Source organism: Jaculus jaculus, chromosome 1 (assembly GCF_020740685.1).
Source record: "Jaculus jaculus isolate mJacJac1 chromosome 1, mJacJac1.mat.Y.cur, whole genome shotgun sequence".
In the NCBI taxonomy this organism is placed as follows: Eukaryota; Metazoa; Chordata; class Mammalia; order Rodentia; family Dipodidae; genus Jaculus; species Jaculus jaculus.
In genome coordinates, this window is record NC_059102.1 from 138,936,380 (window position 1) to 138,957,712 (window position 21,333).

A 21,333-nucleotide genomic window follows, 5' to 3' on the forward strand; every position below is an offset into this window, starting at 1 on the left:
GGAAAAGTTGACTGTCTTCTCTGTGTGGCTGCAGTTACCAACATCAAACACCATTGCCACTGCCCATATCAGTGTCACCAGCTCCATGCTAGTTGAATCTGAGGTGTTCCCCAGAGGCTCATGGAGGGAAGGCTTGTTTGCTTATGAGGACTGGATCATGAGGTCTCTCGTCTAATCAATGGATTATCTATTAATAGATTCACTAAGATAAACCGTTTTCCCCAAATAGTACACATAAGCATGGACGGTCAGCAAATTAAACTCACTTCTGCCTTAATTTATGGTCTAGGTTTTGGACTTTGTGCTCTCTTTTATAGTCTCATTGCCCTTGAAACTATAATTGTAAAGTGTTTCACTGTTTTGACTGGCCAAGGTTTGGAAAGGTAGAAAGGTTTTGAGATAAATGTAGAAGGAATAGAATGTCCTAAAGATGGAAGCCAGAGAAGGTGGGTTTGAAACAGAGCCAAACACATGTAGGAAAGCACTGTAAAATAGCATCTTCATTCTGAGGCCTAGATTTGACCTCCTCTGAATGTCTTCTAACATGATTTCTCGTTTATCCTTAATTTGTAGGACTTGCCACTAGTGAATCTTCTCAGTCTGAATTATTACTTTGCCTCTGGTTGTCAATCACTTTGCATTCACCTGTATTCTTACTGTTTTTTTTTTTTCATAACCTGTCAGTTGGAGGCATATTATTAACATTTATTGAATTTCTGAATGAATGAACAACTAATCAAATGAGCAAATGGATGTTTGTGTCCATGAGTGAATGTGAAGTCAGGATTCTTCCTGCATCTCTTCATCTATAGCTTCCTCTTCTCAGAACTTATTTGTACATCAGACTAACCTTAAGACTCTTGTCAAGGTTTTCCACCAAGATTCCTTCCTTCGTTTTTAATTTTTTTTTCTATTTTTATTTATTTATTTGAGAGTGACACAGAGAGAGAGAAAGAGAGAGAGAGAGAAAGAGAGAATGGGTGCACCAGGCCTCCAGCCACTGCAAAGGAACTCCATATGCATGCTCCACCTTGTGCACTGGCTAACATGGGTACTGGGGAATCAAGCCTCGAACCACGGTCATTAGGCTTCACAAGCAAGCATTTAACCACTAAGCCATCTCTCCAGCCCCATTCCTTCTTTTTAGGAAATGAATTTTGCATCTTCTCTCTTCACTTCATAGGTTTATTATTTTTTAAGGTAGAGAAGGGGTGCCTGGCAAAATGGAATCAAGGTATTGATTTCAGCCCCATTAGTTATGCAAATGTACAATGACAATGTCTTTGAACCTCAGCCCCATCTATAAAATTGTGACAGCAGTCTTCTCACTGGGGTATTATAGAAACAATGAGGTGGCTTGGGGGTGTGTCATTACATTGCATGGATGACTTCAGAATTGAACCAGAGCTGGCAGGCTTTGTAGGAACCTTTGGCAGTGGAGTCATCTCCCCAGGCTCCTCTCTATATGGCTATACAATGCCCTCTTAGGACTGTCTTGACTATATCTGAGAGCCCACCTCCACCAGCTAGGCCCTACTTTCTATACATTTTACAACCTTACAAGCCAGTGCCTCAAACTAAAGGTCAGCTATGAAAATACATTAGCCTATGAGGGACATTTCACATTCACACTAAAACACAGATTCTTGAACTGTACTTTGGTCACCTGACTCAGTAATTATAAACATTTACTAAGCAGCTCCTATGTGTCAGGCAATGAAAGAGGAACCATGAGTGCTCACACAGGCTCACTCTCTAGTGCACCAATCATAATGTATGCCCTCAGTGTTCACACGCCAGTAATTCCATCTACATATCACCAATGTGTGGATACATGGAAAATACTTAGTCAAGTTAATGCCAATGGTGAGCCACACAAACTTCAGAGGACCATGAGTGCCTGTATTTTCTCAGTGTTCAATGATGGGCGAAAAAGCTGTGACATTGTCCATGGTAGTTGAATTGATACCATTGAAATCAGCAACTGCCATGAATCAGTTTGTTTTATTAATTTATTTTATTTGTGTGGAGTGCTACTTAGTAAACATTTGCAAGCACATCCCTGGCAAGAATTAAGCGAATGCGCCCTCCTTGTTATTGTTATTCTGCATCCCATAGAGGCTGCTGGAGTGCCTGAAGTCAATTATAACCTGGGAGGAGTCTCTCATCAATTCTTCTAAGGTGAGTGGCTTCTAACACTGAGATCCCATTTCCTCCACTGGAAATATGAGAGGCCTAACCCTACCTTCCATATTTCATATAGGGGTGAGTAGGGGGTGGGGGATGGGAAGTACCTACTTACAGAAGGCATGCATTAAATGTCAGATCTGGTCTCACTCTCTTACCCTGGGGCAAATGTGGCCAATTTGGAGCAGAGACTCATACCCCACCATCCTCCCATCCCGGTGGTGGACGGAGCCACCTCTCAGAAGGTCGTGGAACAATCCAGAACTTCCTTAGGCCTGGGAGTGCAGCTTGGCTTTTTCAGCTCTTCCAGCATGGTGGGCAAGGGTGCAGCAGAGGCCAGTGTTTTTGCCTTATTCCTGGAAATCATCAATCTATGCCCTTCACCCTCCCTCCTTTTTCTGCATTTTTTTTCTTCCTGGATAATGAGGCCTCCAGAGACTGGTGGAGGTCTGAACTTTGTTATGGCTCCCTTGGTAGGCCGGCATCAATAAAGGCAGGCAGACCAGAGAAGTGGGTGGGGGTGGGGACAGGGAAACAGCGGGTGGGTGACCGTGGTGGGGGCAGCTTTCGGGCTTCCAAATCCCTGGATTTATTTCACAGTGAATTATAACTGAACTCTTTAGTGCCCTGGGCTCACATAGGAAAGGGTGGAAATTCACTTAGGGAGTAGGAAAGGCCTTAAGTGGGAAGTAGTAGCTAGGGTATCTAAGAAGACCCTTGGAACTGGGGTGGCTGGGAGGTCTCTGGTATCACCTGTTTGGTGGCATGTGGGAGGTAGAGTGAGAAAAAGAGGTGAGAGGAGCTGTCAGTGTGCCCTGGCTGGTATGTTGAACTGCACTGCAATGTGACTCTAGCCAGTCCATCTCCTCACGAGCTTGTTTTTCTCTCCTCTGACCAAAGGTTTGTGCTGGGCCACTTCCAGTTGCCTTGTTAATACACTTACTGCTGGGTGTATTCAGCACAGCCATGCACAATGGGACATTTTGGGAAATCTCTTGGGGATTTCACTTAGGAGTAGGGAAAGGCACCTTGAGATGGAAGAAAGAGATAAAGGAGCCTGAGGTTAAGAAATCAAGGTGTCCTGTACAGAAAGACAGAGGGTGTGGTAGCAGTGGGTGAAGGTGGGTGAGGGGGTTAAAGGAAGGGCTGAACAAGGTGAAAGGAGAGAGGAGAGAAACAGGATTAAAAAGTAGAAGCAGGATACAAGAAAATGAAATTGGCGAGATAAGAAGACAAGAAAGAAAGCAGAAGGACAAGAGGCCAAAGAAAGGATGGATGGGAACACTGGAATACTCAAGGTAGCTAGGGGGCTCTGGCCAAGTCCCCACGTGCAGAGCACTGAGTAAGTCACTGAAGAAAACACTCCCTCAGCTCATTTGAGAAACAGTACACCCCGTATCAGGTTTGGCCCCTGCTCTCCAGTGCTCAACCAACAACAGACAGGCAGACATCTACTTCCTCAACCTAGGCAGAAAGGCTGGTGGAGGGAGATACAGTTGAGCCTTGCCTGCCCACCCTGCTCTCACCTTCCCAGTTTTCTTCTTAAGGCCAGGCACTAGCTTGCAGAAGGATCATTAAGGCCCAGGACCCACACTTCCAGTGAGGACAAGAGTGTGGCTCTCTTACGGGTGTCTTAGGACTCCTGCCAATGCCAACGAACTAATAAATTTAGGGTACCCAGATTCTTGTCTTATGAAATTAAATGATTAAGTCCACAGGTTAGAGGGTAAAGCTTAAAGAGACCTTATTAGATGAAAGAAAAGAAAAGTGAAATACACAGAGCTCCTGCCATGTGGAAGGCAAGAGGGGATAGAGAGCACATGTAAAAACAGGGGACTTACCTCTCCTTCCATTCTCAGCCCAGCAGGGCAAAGATGACTGCGGGGGTGGGGGTACCAGAGCAGGGACTTGGGAGTTTAGGCAAGGCAAAAAAGCCAAAAGAGGCCTTACCCACCTGGTAAGGATCTATTTTATACTCATATTGTGGTGGGCCTGGACTTCAGGCTACGGTGAGCCTGAGGGAGAGCTGATGGTTTGGTGTCAAGAGGTAGGCATACCTGAGAGAGAGAGAGAGAGAGAGAGAGAGAGAGTGTGTGTGTGAGAGAGAGAGAGAGAGAGAGAGTGTGTGTGTGTGTGTGTAAGAGAGAGAGAGAGAGAGAGAGAGAGAGAGGGAGGGAGAGAGAGAGAGAGAGAGCTGATTGGATGAGACTAGATCAGAAGCTAAATTCCGGTTCCACTCAGGAAGGCAGGCTGTGTTACATCTTTTTCACTCCCCCTTTTGGGTCCTCTCCTGACTAATTCCCCCTCAGTCCTATATCATCTCTGGAGCACCAACTGATCAGCCAACAAAGGGAAAGTCACAACCAATGGCCAACTTCAAAGTCAAATGAACTGGCACTGTTACAAGACAGGAGCTTCCACCACCATCTGGCCACAAGCACACCAGCTTCACGCCATGGGAAACATGTCTGAAGTCAAATTTTAGTCTGAGTCTTCACCATGAGGACATCTGAGATTCCATTGTTCATGAGTATAGACCACTAACTACCCCCACCCCCATTACAACTGTCTGAGATTTAACTCATTTTGTATGCAAAGCACCAGGCACTTGACCATAGGAAGTGCTTCATAAATGAGAATGTGAGTAGTTCCCTGTAGTCAGTATTCTATTACGTTCCACCAAGTCGTGAAAGCATGGGGAGAGATGCTGAGGCTGTGTGAAATATACAGTTGCCTGGAGGGTGCTAGAAAAGCTAAATAGCTGTGTTCTTATGAGCGTGGACTACACATTCAGACAGACACTAGGTGGTGATGTAGCTCTATGCTCCCTACCCAAGTGCTCTTGGTGCCTCAGTTTCTCACCTGTAAATTAGAGACTTTAAGATTCTTTTTTTATTTTTATAAGTTTTTATGTTTGTTTATTTTTTATTTATTTATTTGAGAGTGACAGAAAGCGAAAGAGAAAGAGAGAGAGAGAGAGAGAGAGAGAGAGAGAGAGAGAGAAAACGGGCACACCAGGGCTTCCAGCCACTGGAAACGAACTCCAGACGTGTGCGCCCCCTTGTGCATCTGGCTAACTTGGGTTCTGGGGAATCAAGCCTTGAACTGGGGTCCTTAGGCTTCACGGGCACGCGCTTAACTGCTAAGCCACCTCTCCAGCCTGACTTTAGGATTCTTATTCCTAGGCTGTCATCAACTCTCATTTGGACAATAAATTAAAGTACTCTAGCACAGGACCTAATGAGAGGTATTAAGACATTATAAACAAGATATTATTGTAATGGTCAAATCTCTACCATATAAAGAAGGTATGACAATTAAATGAGATGAAATATGCAAATGGGTGAATGTGGGGCCAAGACATAGTAAGAGCACAACAATGGTATTTACCTCCCTTGCAGCTGCAGGTAGATGGCCCTGGTCACTCACCTCTACTCGCGTGGGGTTCATCCAATGGGGAATGTCCCGCACAGTCATGTTTACTGGCAGGATGATAGACTCGCTATTGTGGTCCAGGCACGCAGTGGCACACTCTGACCCTGAGAAAAAGCAAGGCAAAGTCATGACTCAGTCCCCATCTGCCAGCTCCCACAAGCCACACTCTTAGAGTGGGTCCTTCAAATGGCACCAATATGCTTTCCATAACCAAACACTGCTGGATCTTCAAGGACCAGCTCAAACAGTCTCCAGCGTCTGGTCTGATTAGATAAGTATACTCCTTTTGAATGCTCACAGTACTGGACAGTGTTGGGCATCTGTTGCTCAAGATGAATCTCACCCCACTATTATTCATCTCATGCCTCTGCTCCACAGTAAGTGCCACCTAGGAAAGACAGGGTATGATGAACTCACTTCTGAGTCTAGACCAGTGCCTGATGCCCTGAGATTGCTCAGTGAACATCAGCTGAGTGAGTGTTGAATATATGTGTGTGACATCATGCTAGTATGCATACTTTTCCTTTCAGTGAACCTTTCCAAGTGTGTGTGTGTGTGTGTGTGTGTGTGTGTGTTGCATGTGTGAATCCATATTCATATACATGTGAGTGCCTTTTGTAGGGGTATACATACATGTGTGTGGAGACTAGAAGTTGAGTTGGAGTGTCTTCCTCAGTGGCTCACCATCTCAATTTTTTGCCAGGTTAGTTTTTGAAACCAGATCTCACACTGATCCCAGACCTCTCCTATTCAGCTAGACGAGCTAAGCAGGGATCTGCTGTCTTTAGCTTCCTAGCACTGGGAATACAGACACACAATACCAAGGTTTTATGTGGGTGTTTGGGATCTGAACTCAAAACTTCATGCTTGCACAGCAGTACTTGACCCACTGAGCCACCTGCCCAGCCCCCACTGAACTTCTAACCCTGCCCTCTCTAAGGCTCTCCTCACTCCTCTTTTGCTGGTAAATTATAAATCCCTCCAAGACTTCAGTGCAAGTGCCACTTGCCCTGGGAAGACAGTCACTGTTTCCAGACAAGCCAAGCTTTACAGGCACCCATTATGGCACCTGTCACATTGTTATTTTCCTACTTGCCTCGTGGTTTTTGTTCAATAACTCTCTGCCATGTTGTATTATAACTCCATTGTTCCATCATTGTTCCTATTTCCCATTCTATGACAACAGTCAGGTACTGAACATAGCAGATAATAGGCAATCCAGAAGTGAAATAAGTGAAAGTAAGAAAATAATTGTAGTGATGGATGAGGAAATGAGTGAGTGAATGTAGTAAAGCCATAATGACTGATCAGTGGGTATCGAGTATCCTATGAAGGAGGAAGTGAGTGATACGTGGATGAATACAGGGGTAAATGATGGACTTATTTAAAGGTGAATTAGGTAATGAGTCAGTGGAGGGACGGATGACCAGAAGGTCAAGTTTAAGCAGAAGACGTCAGTCCAAGGATTTCTGGGTGAAGACAGTTCACTTTCAGACTGTGTAGATTGGCCAGTTGACTCTAATGTCCCTCATTCATGCTCTACCAACACATCATTAAGTCTCCTAAATTTAAGACCTATCACATGGTATGACTCCAAAGATGTACTCATTCATGTGAGTGAAGAACAAACCTGTTAGGATCTAACCACTCCCTGAGAAGGTAATTTCTCTGTTATGATGCCCAAACTACCTATGAATACCAAACGATATATGAGTGAACCATATGTAATATATGTGTGTGCAGGCATGCCTATATATGTGCGACCTACCCAGTGTCTTTCCTGTGACCATTTCATTCTTTTCAAGTATCAACTATTCACAAGGTATAAACAGGGAGCAAATGTGTGGTGATAGGCTCAAAACAGTGCTTAGAATATTTTTACTTTAAACATAAAACACAGCTCAGAAGATGGCTTTCTCATGAAACTTTAGAATCCTATCAATCCAGTACTATGAAACAGGTGTCATCACCCCCACTTCACAGGGGGCAGAGCCAAAAGGCACAGAGCCTTGGTTCCAATGCTTTCGAGCAAAAGGCCCTGACCTAAAACCTCCATCCCCTCTTCTAGCTTCTAGGCCCAGAGACAGATAAGTTTCAGCCATGGGGAGAAATGAGAGAAATGCAGCCAGACAGGGGTACAGAGACTAGTGAAGGGCCAGAGGAGAAACAAGAAACACAAAAAGACAAAAATATGACAAAACTATGATGAGAGCACAGGGAAACCCATCACTAAACAGTCAGAAAAAAATTTGTGGTTTGTGTGTTGTCATGAGACCAGTTCTAAAGAAGTTTTCAGGAAACAAGGATGAGACAAGACTGCAGCAATAAAACTCTCTTGGAAATAAAAACAAAAGATGTGTCCTTTGAGTCAAAGTTAAAGGCTGACTTATCCCAAGAGAATTGAAGAAAGAAAAGAAGTGACTGAACAGGAAACACTGGCTGTCCTTTGCAAGTATTTTCTGTCTCTGTGTGTCTCTGCCTGTCTGTCTTTTCCTATGCCTATCTTCTCTCCCTCTCCCTCCCTCCCTCCCTCCCTCCCTCCCTCCCTCCCTCCCTCCCTCCCTCCCTCTCTCTCTCTCTCTCTCTCTCTCTCTCTCTCTCTCTCTCTTTCTCTCTTCTGGCTCTCCTCACCCATGCTTGGCCCTGGGGCTCAGGCCTAGGCCGCTGTGTTGTGATATATAAGCCACAGTTGGCATCATTATAGAGTAGTGATCTCACCAGACTCCCGTCTCTTCCTCCTGGGAGGGACAGGGAGCATGGCTGCTGAGAAGCCACAGCAGTAACAGTGACTTCTCAGGGTTCATGATTGCTACAAGGTTCCCCAGGGTGTTTGGGGTGTGACTGAGAACAGTTCTGGCTGACACAGTGTATGCCTATAGCCCTAAGCCTGGCACATACCTTGCCTGACTACAAAGCCTCTGATCAAAACTTTCTCCCTCTTTCTGGTAAAGAATGATTCACCCAGCCAGGCTGGTGAATGGACAATGGAATGTGAGTAAGGAATGGAGGAAGGGAACATGTTTCTCCTCATCTTCTCTGAGTCTCTCTGGGATAGATCATTTCTCTTTCTGACTTTCCTCCCTGGGCTCATACCCATTGATCAACCACCCTTTCTTGCCATATTCACAGGAGTTGACAAGGACTAAAAACTGACTCTAGTACCAATATCACATGTATTTCTATCCTTTTGGTCATGAAAAGACTCACATCACCACCACACAACCGTTGCTCTGTTTCTAGACTTTCCAGGCATATATATTCAAAGACTTGTATACCCATCAGGAATGATGGAGAGGAATACAGCTTAGTCTTGGAATACAGCAGTCAATGTAGCTCACCCTGGAGATAGTTGGACCAAACATCTAGAATGTCTTTGTGGACAGGTACACAAACTCCTATCTCGCCACAACCATCCTGGTCAGGGTCTCTTAGACTAGTGTTCCATAAGATCTTAAGAGAAGGCAATTGTGTATTCCAGTGCCTTCTGATCTTAACAAAAGTAAGCACCCTATACAAAATACACAGTGCTGGTACTTGTTCTAAGTTCAAGTGAAAATGTTCTGCTTTCCGGGCTTATGTTATTCCATTTTCAAAAAAAAAAAAAAAGAAGAAGAAGAAGAAGAAGAAGTAGAGTCCCCAGACATCTCCATTGTCAAACCACAGGCCTTGCTCTGGATGCACACTGACACTCTTATATGGTAAGTAAAGAGCATTTGGCTCTGTACATACTCAGATGACCTTCTGTGACAAACAGCCTTAGCAACTGGCCCATAAATCATTCTAGCTCTGAATAAGGACATTCAATTCCCTGGGCTTTTCATCATGGTCAATTAGGGAATCAGCTCAAGAGGTCAATCTACCTGCCCTTAAATGAGGTCAGGCTCCTCCATGAACTCCAAGTCCCCAAGAAAGCTGTGGAGCTGTTGATATATGCGTATGGCCCAGAACCTGGGTTCTATGGAGGAAAACCCAAGCACCAACTCCCAGGTTGTTCCCTTCATGTACATTTCTCAAGCTAGGTACTATCACATACAAGGCATGTTTGAAATGTCATTTATTCTCTTCTGGAGATAGTGGAGATGCTGTATATAGAGGCCACATTTTATAATAGGGCATGCCTCAGGATTGGAGGCATGTTTTACTTCCCATTAGTGAATCCATTGTATCATCTCTTAAAATTTGTTAGAGGGAGAAATGGCACCCTTCCAATGCTGGATACAGGGCTTGACCCAGTGGGTATTTTGTATGATGCATATTTTACAAATCACAATGAAAACAGCCACAATGGATCATGACAACTTCTCTACCACACACAGTTACCCTGTTTTTTTTCTCTTCCTTCCATTAAAATGCCATTTCTTGCCTGACATTGTCTCTCAATAGTTGATTAAGCATCACTTCCTCTGGGAGACTTCTCTGCCACCTTAGCAGCTGGCAACTCTTCCACACTGCTGTTCTGTGCCTATACATACTGCTTCACCACCGTGCCACTGGGATCCCTGTTTCAGACTCCCTTGCTGGAAAACAGGGTCTGTTGTGTCTGTTTCATTCACCTCTCTCCCTCCAGCCTATGCAGGATCTCACATGGACATATGCTCAGTGGCTTTCCCAGGCTCCTGAATGGATTTTACCTTCCCACTGTTCCCATATGGACCCATCATACCTATGGCATAGCCATCAGGGCACTGCAGTTTGAGGTTACTGTTGAGCTGGTTCGGGGTTGAACACTGGCCTTGCATCTCCTGGCAGACATGGAAGGAGCCGCTCCAGGTACCATCTTTCCGACAGTGGATGACATTGCTCCCACGTCCCTGAGTGCCAGAGAAGCACAGTTACGACCATGACAAACCCCAGCCCCCAATCAGAATGAAGAAAGAAACTATCTCCCCACATCGATGGAAATTGTTTCAAAATAATTTATTAATAATGGATGAAGCTCAATCATCTTGAAATAAAGTGTCTCCATTTTACAGAGAAACTGGAGTGCTCAGAGCAGGAGGAAATTTGCTCTAGGCTTTCCAGGCAGCCTGCTGTGGTTTGAACGTGAAATGTCCCCAATAGGCTCATGCATTTTCTTTGAATATTTGGTCCCCAGATGATGCTACTGTTTGGGAAGGTTGTGGAACTGTCAGAAGGTGGAGACGTAGGACACTCTTCATAGGTCTTGAGGTCTAGTAACCCAGCCCCACTTCCTGTTTGCTGTCTGTTTCCAGACTGTGGATGTAACACAGGCAGCTGTCTACCTACTCCTGTTTCACTGCCTTCCCTGCCATAATGTATTGTTTCCTGAAGTGTAAACCAAAGTAAAGCCTTTCCTTACTTACACTGCTTTCCTTCAGGTATTGTTTTGGTCACACTAACAAATGAACTAACTAATATGCAGCCTAACTTTCATGTTAAATCATAGCTATAGCGCTCTAAGAAATTCCAATCAGAGTGATGTCAGTGTAGATTTGTGCTGTTAACTATTATTGTTGGTTTCATTGAAAAGTCTGAAGCCTACATGAACTATGCAGCTAGAAGTAACCAAGAATGTGTTCTGGAGCTTCTCAGGAAGAGATAGGTGTATGCCACAGCTTGCTTCCTCTTACCCCATAAGAACTCAGCCTGGCTGTCTGCGTCTATCTGAGACACTTTCTCTTCCAAGGCCATAAAGGGCAACAAAGGGGTTATGTTTATGCTTGCTTTCTACCAGTCCTCTAAGAGAAGCAATAGATTGTTGCTCCACCTTCTGCAAAGAATTAGAAGGTAGAGCTTGAAGGCACAGATGCTTCTCTAAGCCCTACCAAACCATCCAATCTTCTACAGTCTTGGCAGCTGAGTAGAGCCTAGCAAAAGAAGGAATGGGGGAGTCATTAATGGACGACGAAAGAGTAGGTACGAATGCAAGAGAGTGTTATGAACGCAGCTGAAGCAGATACTATTCTGGTTCTGTGACTCAAGAGAGAACTCAAGTAGAGTAAAGCAGAGGAGTTATGGATCCTTGATGTCAATTTCAGGATACTGGGTTCTACCTTAAAGCAAGTAAAGATCTGTCTTTTCTATTTAAGACCCACGGCAGTGCCTGACTCATCCATGGGTCCTCAGGATGTTTCACCAGGTTGGTATTCTCAGTAGATCCATTTGTATCTTCATAGATATTTCTGTTTTCACTCAAGAACTGATTGTTTAATCAGAGATGGGGTGAATAGATAGACCATAGTGGAATGAATTTTTTTTAAATTTTTATTTATTTTTTTGACAAAGAAAGAGGGAGAGAGAGAAAGATGGAGAGAATGGGCATGCCAGGGCCTCCAGCCACTGCAAACAAACTCCAGATGTGTGTGCTCCCTTGTGCATCTGGTTAATGTGGGTCCTGAGGAATTGAACCTGGATCCTTTGGCTTTGCAGACAAATACCTTAACTGCTAAGCCATTCCTCCAGCCCTGATTTTTTAATAAAGAGGAAAATAAAGTAACGCATAACCAAAGGTGCAAGATCATAAATGAGTGAATGAAAAAATAAATGAAGGAAGGACTAAATGGCAATGTCTGTAAAAAAAAAAAAAAAAATGAATAAACTCAGTGAAATGGCTAATGTCGGCTGGAGCTGCCTTATCTGAGGAAATCAGCTGCCTGAAGCGAGGATGGAGAGGAGAAAGACAGCCCCTCTTGAGGTGTCTCTTGGACCACCAGGAACTGAGCATCATTTCAGGGGAAGCCCCCAGCCCATGGGAGAAAGTGGCCCATCTGAGCTTGCAGCTGTTGGATAACATATAGAGGCTCCCTGAGTGGATTAGGGTGGGCAGGTGGAAAATCTATGCAGTTTCATATGACTTTAGAGAACCCAGACTCTCCCAGTCAGAGCCCCAAGCTCCAAGCCCCATGATTCTGCTGGGCTCTCAAGGGAGTAGGAAATTGACCCCAATTTCCTGGATCCTTGTCCTGGGCCTATGATGCATTTGGCCTCCAGCCTCTGAAGGGCTGCAGACCTCAGCACTATGTGGGCCAGAGTTGGCTGCAGAGCTGGTTTTGCAGTGGAGAATGTATTAGAACTATCTGGAATCTGTTCAAGGAGTTTCAAAGTGGCGGGGGGAGGCCTCACTGAGAAAGGTGGGAACATATCTCTTTCTCTCTCTCCCTCTCTCTCTCTTCTCTCTCTCTCTCTTTCTCTCTCTTTATATCCCCAGCCTGGTTCATCTGGCACTTTCTAATGCTTAGTTTTCCATAAGAATAATGATCCACCTGCTAAAATGCTTTACTTAGCCTTCTAGATAAAGCAGGCTAGTGGGCCAGTACTCCAGGACTTCCATGGAAGAACCTAGACACTTCTGGTCCCTCCTGCTATGTGCATGGCCTTCCTTCTTACCAGATGACCACTCTGTCTCTCATGCTTGTCTCTTTCTGGCTTTCCCACCTCACACTGTTGTTTCTGCTGTGCTTTCTGCATGGCAGACACTCCGGAACTTCTCAGAGGCTCAGATCATCCCAATGTGACTACTTCCTAACATACTAAGCACTTGCTTCCTCCCTATCACAGAGAAAATCCTTGCTAACTGCTGAGCCTAGTTTGAGCGGATGACTAATGTATTGAGGATCAAGTTTGGGAAGACCAACTGCCACCTCTGTAGGTGCTGTCTGGGCATCAAATAGGTGTGTTTGGTCCTGAACACACAAGTAAGCCTGCTAAGCTAAAATCTCTCACCAGAAGGCTGTGCATCCTTTACCACAGTTGCACGAATCTCTGTGCTTCTGCATGCATCTGTGAAATCTCATGTTGTACTCTTTTTACTCCCCTACCCTTTAAGCCAAGAAAGCTGCAGAGAGTGGAAGGTGTTTACAATTATATGATTGAAACTGATCACACGCCCAGTGTTCTAAAAAAAAATCACTTTAACTACTGAGTGGAATAGAAACCATGTCTTTTTCCACAACTGAAACCTGAGGCTCAGTGAGGAGAGGAGATGAAACAAGTGAGCTTTTGAAGGATTCCACTGTAAGGCTTGAGGGAAGTGAACATAAGTCATACTTCACAGGTTCAAGTGTTAGCTCTGTACTTCCCCAGCTGGGTGAATTTGGAAAGTAGCTTAACTTGTCTATGCCTTAGTTTCCTTGACTGTTAAGTGGGCATGGAATTGACTGCCTAAAAGAGTCATCATGAGGATCAAGCGGTCAGTTTCTGGAAGTGTTTAAAGCTTAACATACACACACTGGCTTATGTGTCAGTCACGGCTCATAACCGCTTGGCCGTAGTGTCTCCAGGGACCTTCTGAATGAAGCCAATCACCAGCACATTTGAGAATTGGTGGTAGCCAGAAGGAGCGCACAAGGGCTCTAGGTGACAGAGGCTGCCAATGCCAGAAACCAGCCTTGACTATGCACCTCTGGGCTTTTCTGGAGTGGAAGAGAAGGTGAGGCGAAGCAAGGCAGAGACAGAATGAGCAGAAGGGAAATCAACCAAATCACAAAAGAGAGTGATGTGGTAGCTTCAAACCAGGCAGGTCCAGGCACATGGGGCAGGAGAGTTGGGACTGAGCCTCACAGGGTACTTCAGCTTCTGATAGGAGTCTCATTTGTCCCACATGCTGCTGCACACCAAGGACCAAGCCCCTCCACCTCCCTAACTTCCACGTAGACATCTATGAGCAGGGCAGCAATGCCCAACACCACAGGGCTCAAGTACGTGAAGGAGGAGTGTGAAGCATCAGCAAAGGGTGAGGGTGGTTTGTTGGTGACTTGGCATGAAGACTTGGCTTGCAACCTGCCTCTGTCTTCTGAGCATCAGTGCATGTGTAAATGAAGTGGGCTGCAGTGGGTGGTCCTGAGCTCCTGATGAGTTCCAACAGCATGCAGCTCTGTGATTTTGCTCACTTCTCCAGAGATCCCTGGGGGCATGGCACACAGCAACCTTGAAATGAAACTCTGGTCCTGTCTGCAGAGGCACCGTACTCACAAGAGCTATGCAGCATCCAAAGCAGAGCTCCTATGGATAGGGGCCAGCTCCACACTGCTGGAACCAGAAACTTTCACAGCCACCCTTGGTAGCCCCTGCAGAGGACTGGCTATGGCATTGATTCTGTTCCGTCCCTTCTTCTCTAGTTCCTGTTGCTAAAACACATTCTCAGGAGCACTGCTTAGACCAGGCAGCACATTTTGCCTTTGTCTCCTCCTGATGCATCTTTCCCTCACAGATCCAGGCCCCATTCATAGGCTGGGTGTTACTTTAATCACATGCAATGCTCCTATAGAGTTTTGACTAGGTGCTGGTCCTGGGTTATCACCTCACAGGCTCAGGAGCCTCTGAACTGGATTGCATCCTGAGACAATTAGCACTGTTCCACACCCTGTGTCCTCCTCCTGCCCTGGAAGTATTAGAGGACAGTGGAAGAGCAGTGCTGAAGAGACTCAACACCACCTTCTAACTCAAGGCTGTGGGCAAGGATAGAGTTTTCCTCACCACCAGATCTTTCTGCGTCTCCAAAGTGTGGGGTAGTAGTTTCTTTTTCAAGTGTTCCTTTTTTGATGTCAGAATATATACTCAAAGAAAAAAGATGTTATGTTATGATTTAAGTTCTCCATTGTGGTTTAAAAGGACAAGAATATTATAAATGCTACAACTGAAATGTCCAATATGCTAGGTAGGGCGATTTTCATTTGTTAATATTCATACTCACATTTGAATCATGAAATTTGGTGTGGCAACAAATGCCTGTAATCCCAACACTTTGAAGGCAGAAGAGTTGCAATGAGTTTGAGAAAGGCCAGCCTGGGCTATGTGAGAAGCTCTTTCTAAAATAATAGGGCTGGAATGCTAGCCCAGTCAGGAAAATTGTTTCCCACATAAACATGAAAACAGGACTTCAATTCCCCAAAGCCCATGTAAAAAACCAGACACATGGTATACCTTTATGATCCAGCATGGGGGGAGGGGTGGCAAGTAGATATTTGGGGCTTACTGGCCAACTAGTCTAGCTCAAGGAGTATAGTTTTCCTCAGGAATGACACTCGACGTTGTCCTCTAGCCTTCATATTCACACACATTCAGCTGTAGAGACATATGCATACCTGCATTCACACATATGCACCTGTACACATACAAATACACACACACACACACACTACACAAAACAAAATAAATACATGGCTAATTGTGTTTTGTTTTGATTCAGAAGAAGGGTCTTATGTATCCCAGGATGTCCTCACTCTTACTATAGAGCCAAGGCTGGCCTTAAACCCCTGATCCTCCTGTTTTCAACTCCCATGTACTGGGGTTATAGGCTTTTCTTGACACGTCTAGATTAAATTTTAACAAATAAAGTAAAAGTAAGTTCAACTCAACATTTGGTGACTTGGTCACTGTGCCCACACTTCAACTGCTCCATAGCAGTTTGGCTGGAGGCACAGCACAAGTACAGAATATTCTCATCCCAGCAGAAAGTGCTATATGTACTAAAGGACCATTAATCTTACAGGTCTATTTGAGCAAGAAATTGTAATGGTTTCATTACAGCACATGTGGTCTCCCTACACTATATTCAACTAGCCTTATGCTAGGTAAGTATTCCTTCTATGAATTTTGGGAGCTAGTCTTTGTTTCAAAGACCTCTGGGAGCCCACATGAAGTGTCATGGGTTCTTTCCATTCTAAAAGCAGGCTAGTTCATTTGTGTCTTCCCTGGGGCTATCACTTATGGTCGTATATGTTTTTCATGGCAACATTCCAGGTTTACCATAGCCATTCCCTAATCTCATTACCTCCTTTAACCCTCACTAATATAGTGTGTGAATGAGGCCACAAGTTACACACAAAGAAACAATCTTAAAGGGTTAAGTAGCTTGTCTTGTCTGAGGCAATGAGTGGTGAGGTCAGCATTCGAACTCAGCACTGGACCCAGCATCTTCCTGGATTCCACAGAGGAATGAGGGAAGTGGAGGTTGTGAAAGTTTTCCATTTGTGGCAGCCTTAGGTAGAAGGTAACTCTCCCCTATAGCAGCCCCCTTGCTTTCCTGCCAGGATCCAGAGCTTGTTCGTAAAGCAGGGCTTCTGCTCCATACAAACAGGAATTTGAGGAGCTTGGGCCATGTTTACAGGAAATGAGAGGGGATCTGAGGTGAACACTAGCTTTGGCTCTCAGGTCCCTGGTCTGAGGGTAGAGGAAATTCATTCTCAGTACAAACTATAAATGTCAATTGTGTGAGGAGTCCACTTGGCACGTGCCCTTTCATTCTTCGAGTTGACAAGCCGTACCCTGCTCCTTCGCGTCTAGCCTCTCCACCCATTGCCAAACAGTGCTGCTCTAGTCATCTGATAAATTTACATTTTCCTCTCCTTTAAGTACAAACTGGCCATGAAAGCTACTTGGCAGGCCCCAGGCAGACTGGGTTTCAGTTTGATAACAAGACCACGGCCAGAATATTATTTGGCTCAGCAGTCTGGATAACTGTTAGCAACAGTTTTATGTAAAGGAGAAAGAAAGATGTTCCTCAGCCTGTGTGAGGCTATGGCAATCGTGGCTTGTGCTTGTTTCAGTTCCTTCTTACCAAGCCCTGGTGGGTGGGAAGGACTCCCAGGGGTGAGCACTGGCACTCTAGAGTACATTTGGGTATGCGTGAGGACGTTCAGGTGTGGACACACTGAGCCTCCTAGAGGGCTTGGGTTCTGATTTTGATTCATCCAGGGTCAACTATGTCATCTTGGAGGTTACTCTCTGAAGCTTCATTTTCTCATCTTGGAAAGGAGGCCGTTCTCATGCCTTGAATGAAACTGTCACTTCTCAGGACCTACTAGGTGACTGGCACTGTCCTAAGTGCTGAAGGCACAGAGATGGTTAAAAAAAAAAGGGGGGGGGAAGAACTTTGTAGCCTCCTGTGGAAATACTAGGGTGGACCAATGCTGTGAAGGGGTAACCCCACAGAGACGCACTGATTTGGTAATGGAAGCATTGTGGGAAAGGGTTCTTGGAGGAAAGGATTCCTGGCCTGAAGGATGGAGGACAAGTAGGGTTAAGGTAGCTGGACCAAGGGAAGGAACTCTGTTAGATAAAGAACGGGGAGGGGGTAGGGAAAGTGGCTTTTTCTGGGTGGGTTGAGGTATGGAGTGCTGTCCTAAGGAGTTAAGAATTTATCCCAAGGGAGTTGGAAGATGTTGACTCATGAGCAGCTTGAAGCCAGAGAATCGGGGTAATGAAAACAGAGATGATCAAAAGGCTACATGGTGGCCCAGTATGGAGACATTTGTAGCCTGGATCAAGGTGTGAACTTGAGAGCAGAAGGGAACAGTTTAGAATATGTTTTAGAGGAAGAACGGGTAGGATTTGGCAATTACTCAGATGTGGGAAAGAATGGAGGAAGAGTTGGAGGAAGAGTGTGGTTTAGCAGCACCTAGTACTTGAAGGTCACACTAAACAGTAAAGATGTAGAAGGCTGCCTCAAGATGTGACCTGAACTTCAGGGCTGGGTTGTCAACTCTAAATGGTGAGGTCTCTAAACATGCAACTTTCATTTCTACTTTTGCCTCATGGGTAGCTGAGGAAGAATGTGAGTGAGGACTTATTCATGCACAAAACTTCAGCAGAGGCAAGCAGGAGTGCTGGGCCTTCACCCACTTATAGGTGGCTTGAGAAAAAATGCCAATCCTACCTGCTACTTTGCTCTTCCCTTTCTTTTATAGGGTTTTCAAAAGCAGTCTTCTAACATTCTCGGTAGGCTTCAGGAGCCAAATGATGTCTAAAGGTAGTTCTCATGTCCTGAAATACTTCAAGGACAATGTGGGTATTGTTGGTGACAAAAAGTTAATAAAGCTGAAAAAATTCCTGGTCTCTCTATCAAAGTGAGAAAACTGATCAATTTTGTAATGGAAGGTCACACATGATTTTCTTTGTTAACTTCTCAAGAAATGTCTGACAGTTTCCAATGTTTAAAAAAATGTTCTAAGCTGCTTCCAGGTAAGATTGCAGCATAGGAGCTACACTAAACCAGCCTAGGGAGAGATTTAAGGAAAACCACTGCAAAATACACCCTTCTTCTGAAATGTGAAGAAGTAAAGGTAGTTCTTAGACACAGCAGAGAAGCAGGAGAGACCAAGATCCATCAGAAAGGAGGAAAATGGCCAGAAACCCACTGAGGTGCTTGTGGCCTGCCAATCCGTGCACCCACCTGGCACTGCCCCACTAGGTATGCCAAGCAGTGACAGCAGCAGAGACCAAACAAGGGGATTTTTTCAACCTTATCAGCCTCCTTGCAAAGTCAAGAAATCTGAAGGAAAGACAGTGGAATGAGCTACTGAAAGGGATACAGGCAGAACTGAGTGAGCAACTCCAGGAGTTTATACTCTCCCATCCCCCAACCATCGGAACTGCGAACCTCCAGCATTTAGCCCCCAGGGGCAGCTCAGCCAGCAGAGCTGATCTGAACTCCAGCTCCAAAACTCAACACGGAGGGATCAAGATGGGCACTCAGCATGGGTGGGATTGGAAGCTACCCTAAAAGGTAACAAGGCCCACTGACAAAACAAACAAACAAACAAACAAACAAACAAACAAACAAACAAACAAACCAGAATTACTTCTGCAGCTGGATTGGGGTACAAGAGCTACACCTGGTGCCTTAAACTCATATCCTGAAAGTATATCAAGGGGGATTGCCACATCTAAGAACACTGCCAAAAAAAAAAAAAAAATGTTCTAAATGCTGTAAGCTAAGAATCTCTGAATAAGATACAGTGTTATAGGAAGCAATATGTAGCTTGGAGAGATTAAAATGAAGATACTCGAACGCCAGCTTCTTAACTTCCGCAGTGAAGTCAGGCCTGCACTAACAGAATCCTGAAGATGGCCGTTGTTAAGCAGAGGGGAGGAGGGGGCCCTGGTTTTCAGTTTTGGACAGCTTACCTGGGAGGAGTCACTGTCTTCACACTTGATCCTACACTCGCTGTTGAACTGGAAGCCATTAGTGCATTGATAGAGACCATGAAATTTGGGTGGAGGTGGTTCACAGGTCACAGGAACACAAGCTCCCTCCTGCCAGCTGCCGTCTTGGGTACACTGAATCTTAAAGGCCCGTCTTCAAAAACAAGGAAAGAAGTGTCACCTTAAGGAGCAGACAGACCCAAGTCCACCCAAACTGTACCGCACTCTCCTACTGGATGAGCATCACATGTGCAGGGTTAAGGGGAATTTATTCACAGGAAGACCTCCTCAGAGGCAGGCAAGGGTGTCAGTTACGTGTCTTTTGGTACAAAGCCCACTCCCCGCCAGTCTCTGTCCCATGTTTACTAATGGCGCTGGCACAATGATACAGACACCCAGCATGCCTTCACTGGCTAACTTGTGCAGTTTCCAGACACACTGGGACATCAATGTACATCTGGATGGTCCAAACCTAATGTTTTGTTTCCTTCCAAGGAACAGGATGGGCTAAATCTCTCCATACATCTTCCAGTAAAGCCAGCAATGTTTCCTTCCACACAGGAAGCCAGATCTGAATCTGTTTCTCCCCAGAAACTATGAGTGTGTTCCCATCCTCCCTTACTTCTTGGATTTCCGTGAGGAGCCAGGCACGTGGTATCCAGGCTTGCACTTGTACTTGCAGAACGAGCCCACCTTGTGTTTGTTCTCCCGGCACCGGGTAGTCTGCAGGTCTGCATTAGGTACTGGGGATGGAGCGAGGCACATAAGCTCACATAGGGCCTCAGGGAAGGACCACAAACCATCCTCCATACATATCAGGTGGCTGTTGTTGCCTGGAGGAAAGAGACCTGCAGGTTAGCAGTGGGACAGGTCTCTGACAGTTGAGCTAGCACAGAGGAGTTTAGTTGATTTACGGACCCAGAGAAGCCCTGGCTGGATCCCTGGTGTGTAAGAGAGCTGCCACAATGAAGAAGAGACCGAAACTGGGAGCTAGGCTTACCCTAGGTCTGCAATGGATTAAAATACTGGCCCCAGACTCCTCATTATCAGCTTGTGTTGCTCTGACAAGAGCCCTTCCTGGTGCTTCCATCACACCCTTGCCCAGAGCCTGGTGGGAATAGCCTTCTGAGAGTTGGCAGCTTCCGTTGCTAGCTCTGCTTACAGTGTCCCATGTGGCTTAGTGCCATTATTCCCCTCTGAGCATAGTCCCTTATATCTGCCCTGGCCTCCCTATGCCTAGAAATGACACCACCATGTTATCAGGAGGTTTGGTTTTTCTGCTCAGTCTCCAGTGCTCAGCAAAGCTCTGCCAATGCAGCCGAGGGAGAACAGCACTTCCTGTTGCCAGTGCCAGTTCTGACAGAGCGCTGGTTGCCATCCCGAGACTCGCCTGGTGGGGGACTGGGCGAATCAAAGTAAAACCCGGGAGCAAGGCTTTTCACTTCCAGCTCATATATTATGGAGGCATGCCCTGCCCCACACTCCCCAAGACAATTAGAGGAGGGCCAGGTATGCACATTTCTCTACCGCCTCTCTTCTGACTGGTTATTACTGAATGGTGTTGACAACCAGGGCTGGAAGCATGTGGGAGGCCGGGAAGTGAAGGTGGGGGGTTGAGTGACAGGAAGGAAACTGACATTTGTTGAGCAGTGACTGTGTACAGAGTGCTTCTGAGGCATAGCTTCATTAGTCTGCCAGTATACTGGGTGCTTAGCATTTTGATTCTCCTTTGGAAATGGAAACTCAGAGGAGATGAAACTTGATTAAGTTCCTATAGGTTGTCCATTGCAAAAGACAAAAGTCAGGTTCAAAACCAATTTTGTTTAC

General features: G+C 45.4%; 1 protein-coding gene across 3 annotated transcripts in view; it reads right to left on the minus strand.

The window, feature by feature from the left end:
* The window catches only part of Pappa (pappalysin 1), a 250,351-nt gene that overhangs the window by 28,053 nt on the left and 200,965 nt on the right, over positions 1-21,333 (minus strand). For all 3 annotated transcript variants that reach the window (XM_004662682.2, XM_045150186.1, XR_006637197.1), the window contains exons 16-19: positions 20,129-20,339; positions 19,489-19,660; positions 10,286-10,433; positions 5,617-5,726 (exon numbers count right to left, since the gene is read on the minus strand). In XM_004662682.2, coding sequence (XP_004662739.2) covers positions 5,617-5,726; positions 10,286-10,433; positions 19,489-19,660; positions 20,129-20,339 — 641 coding nt within the window. The remainder of the gene's footprint in view (positions 1-5,616; positions 5,727-10,285; positions 10,434-19,488; positions 19,661-20,128; positions 20,340-21,333) is intronic.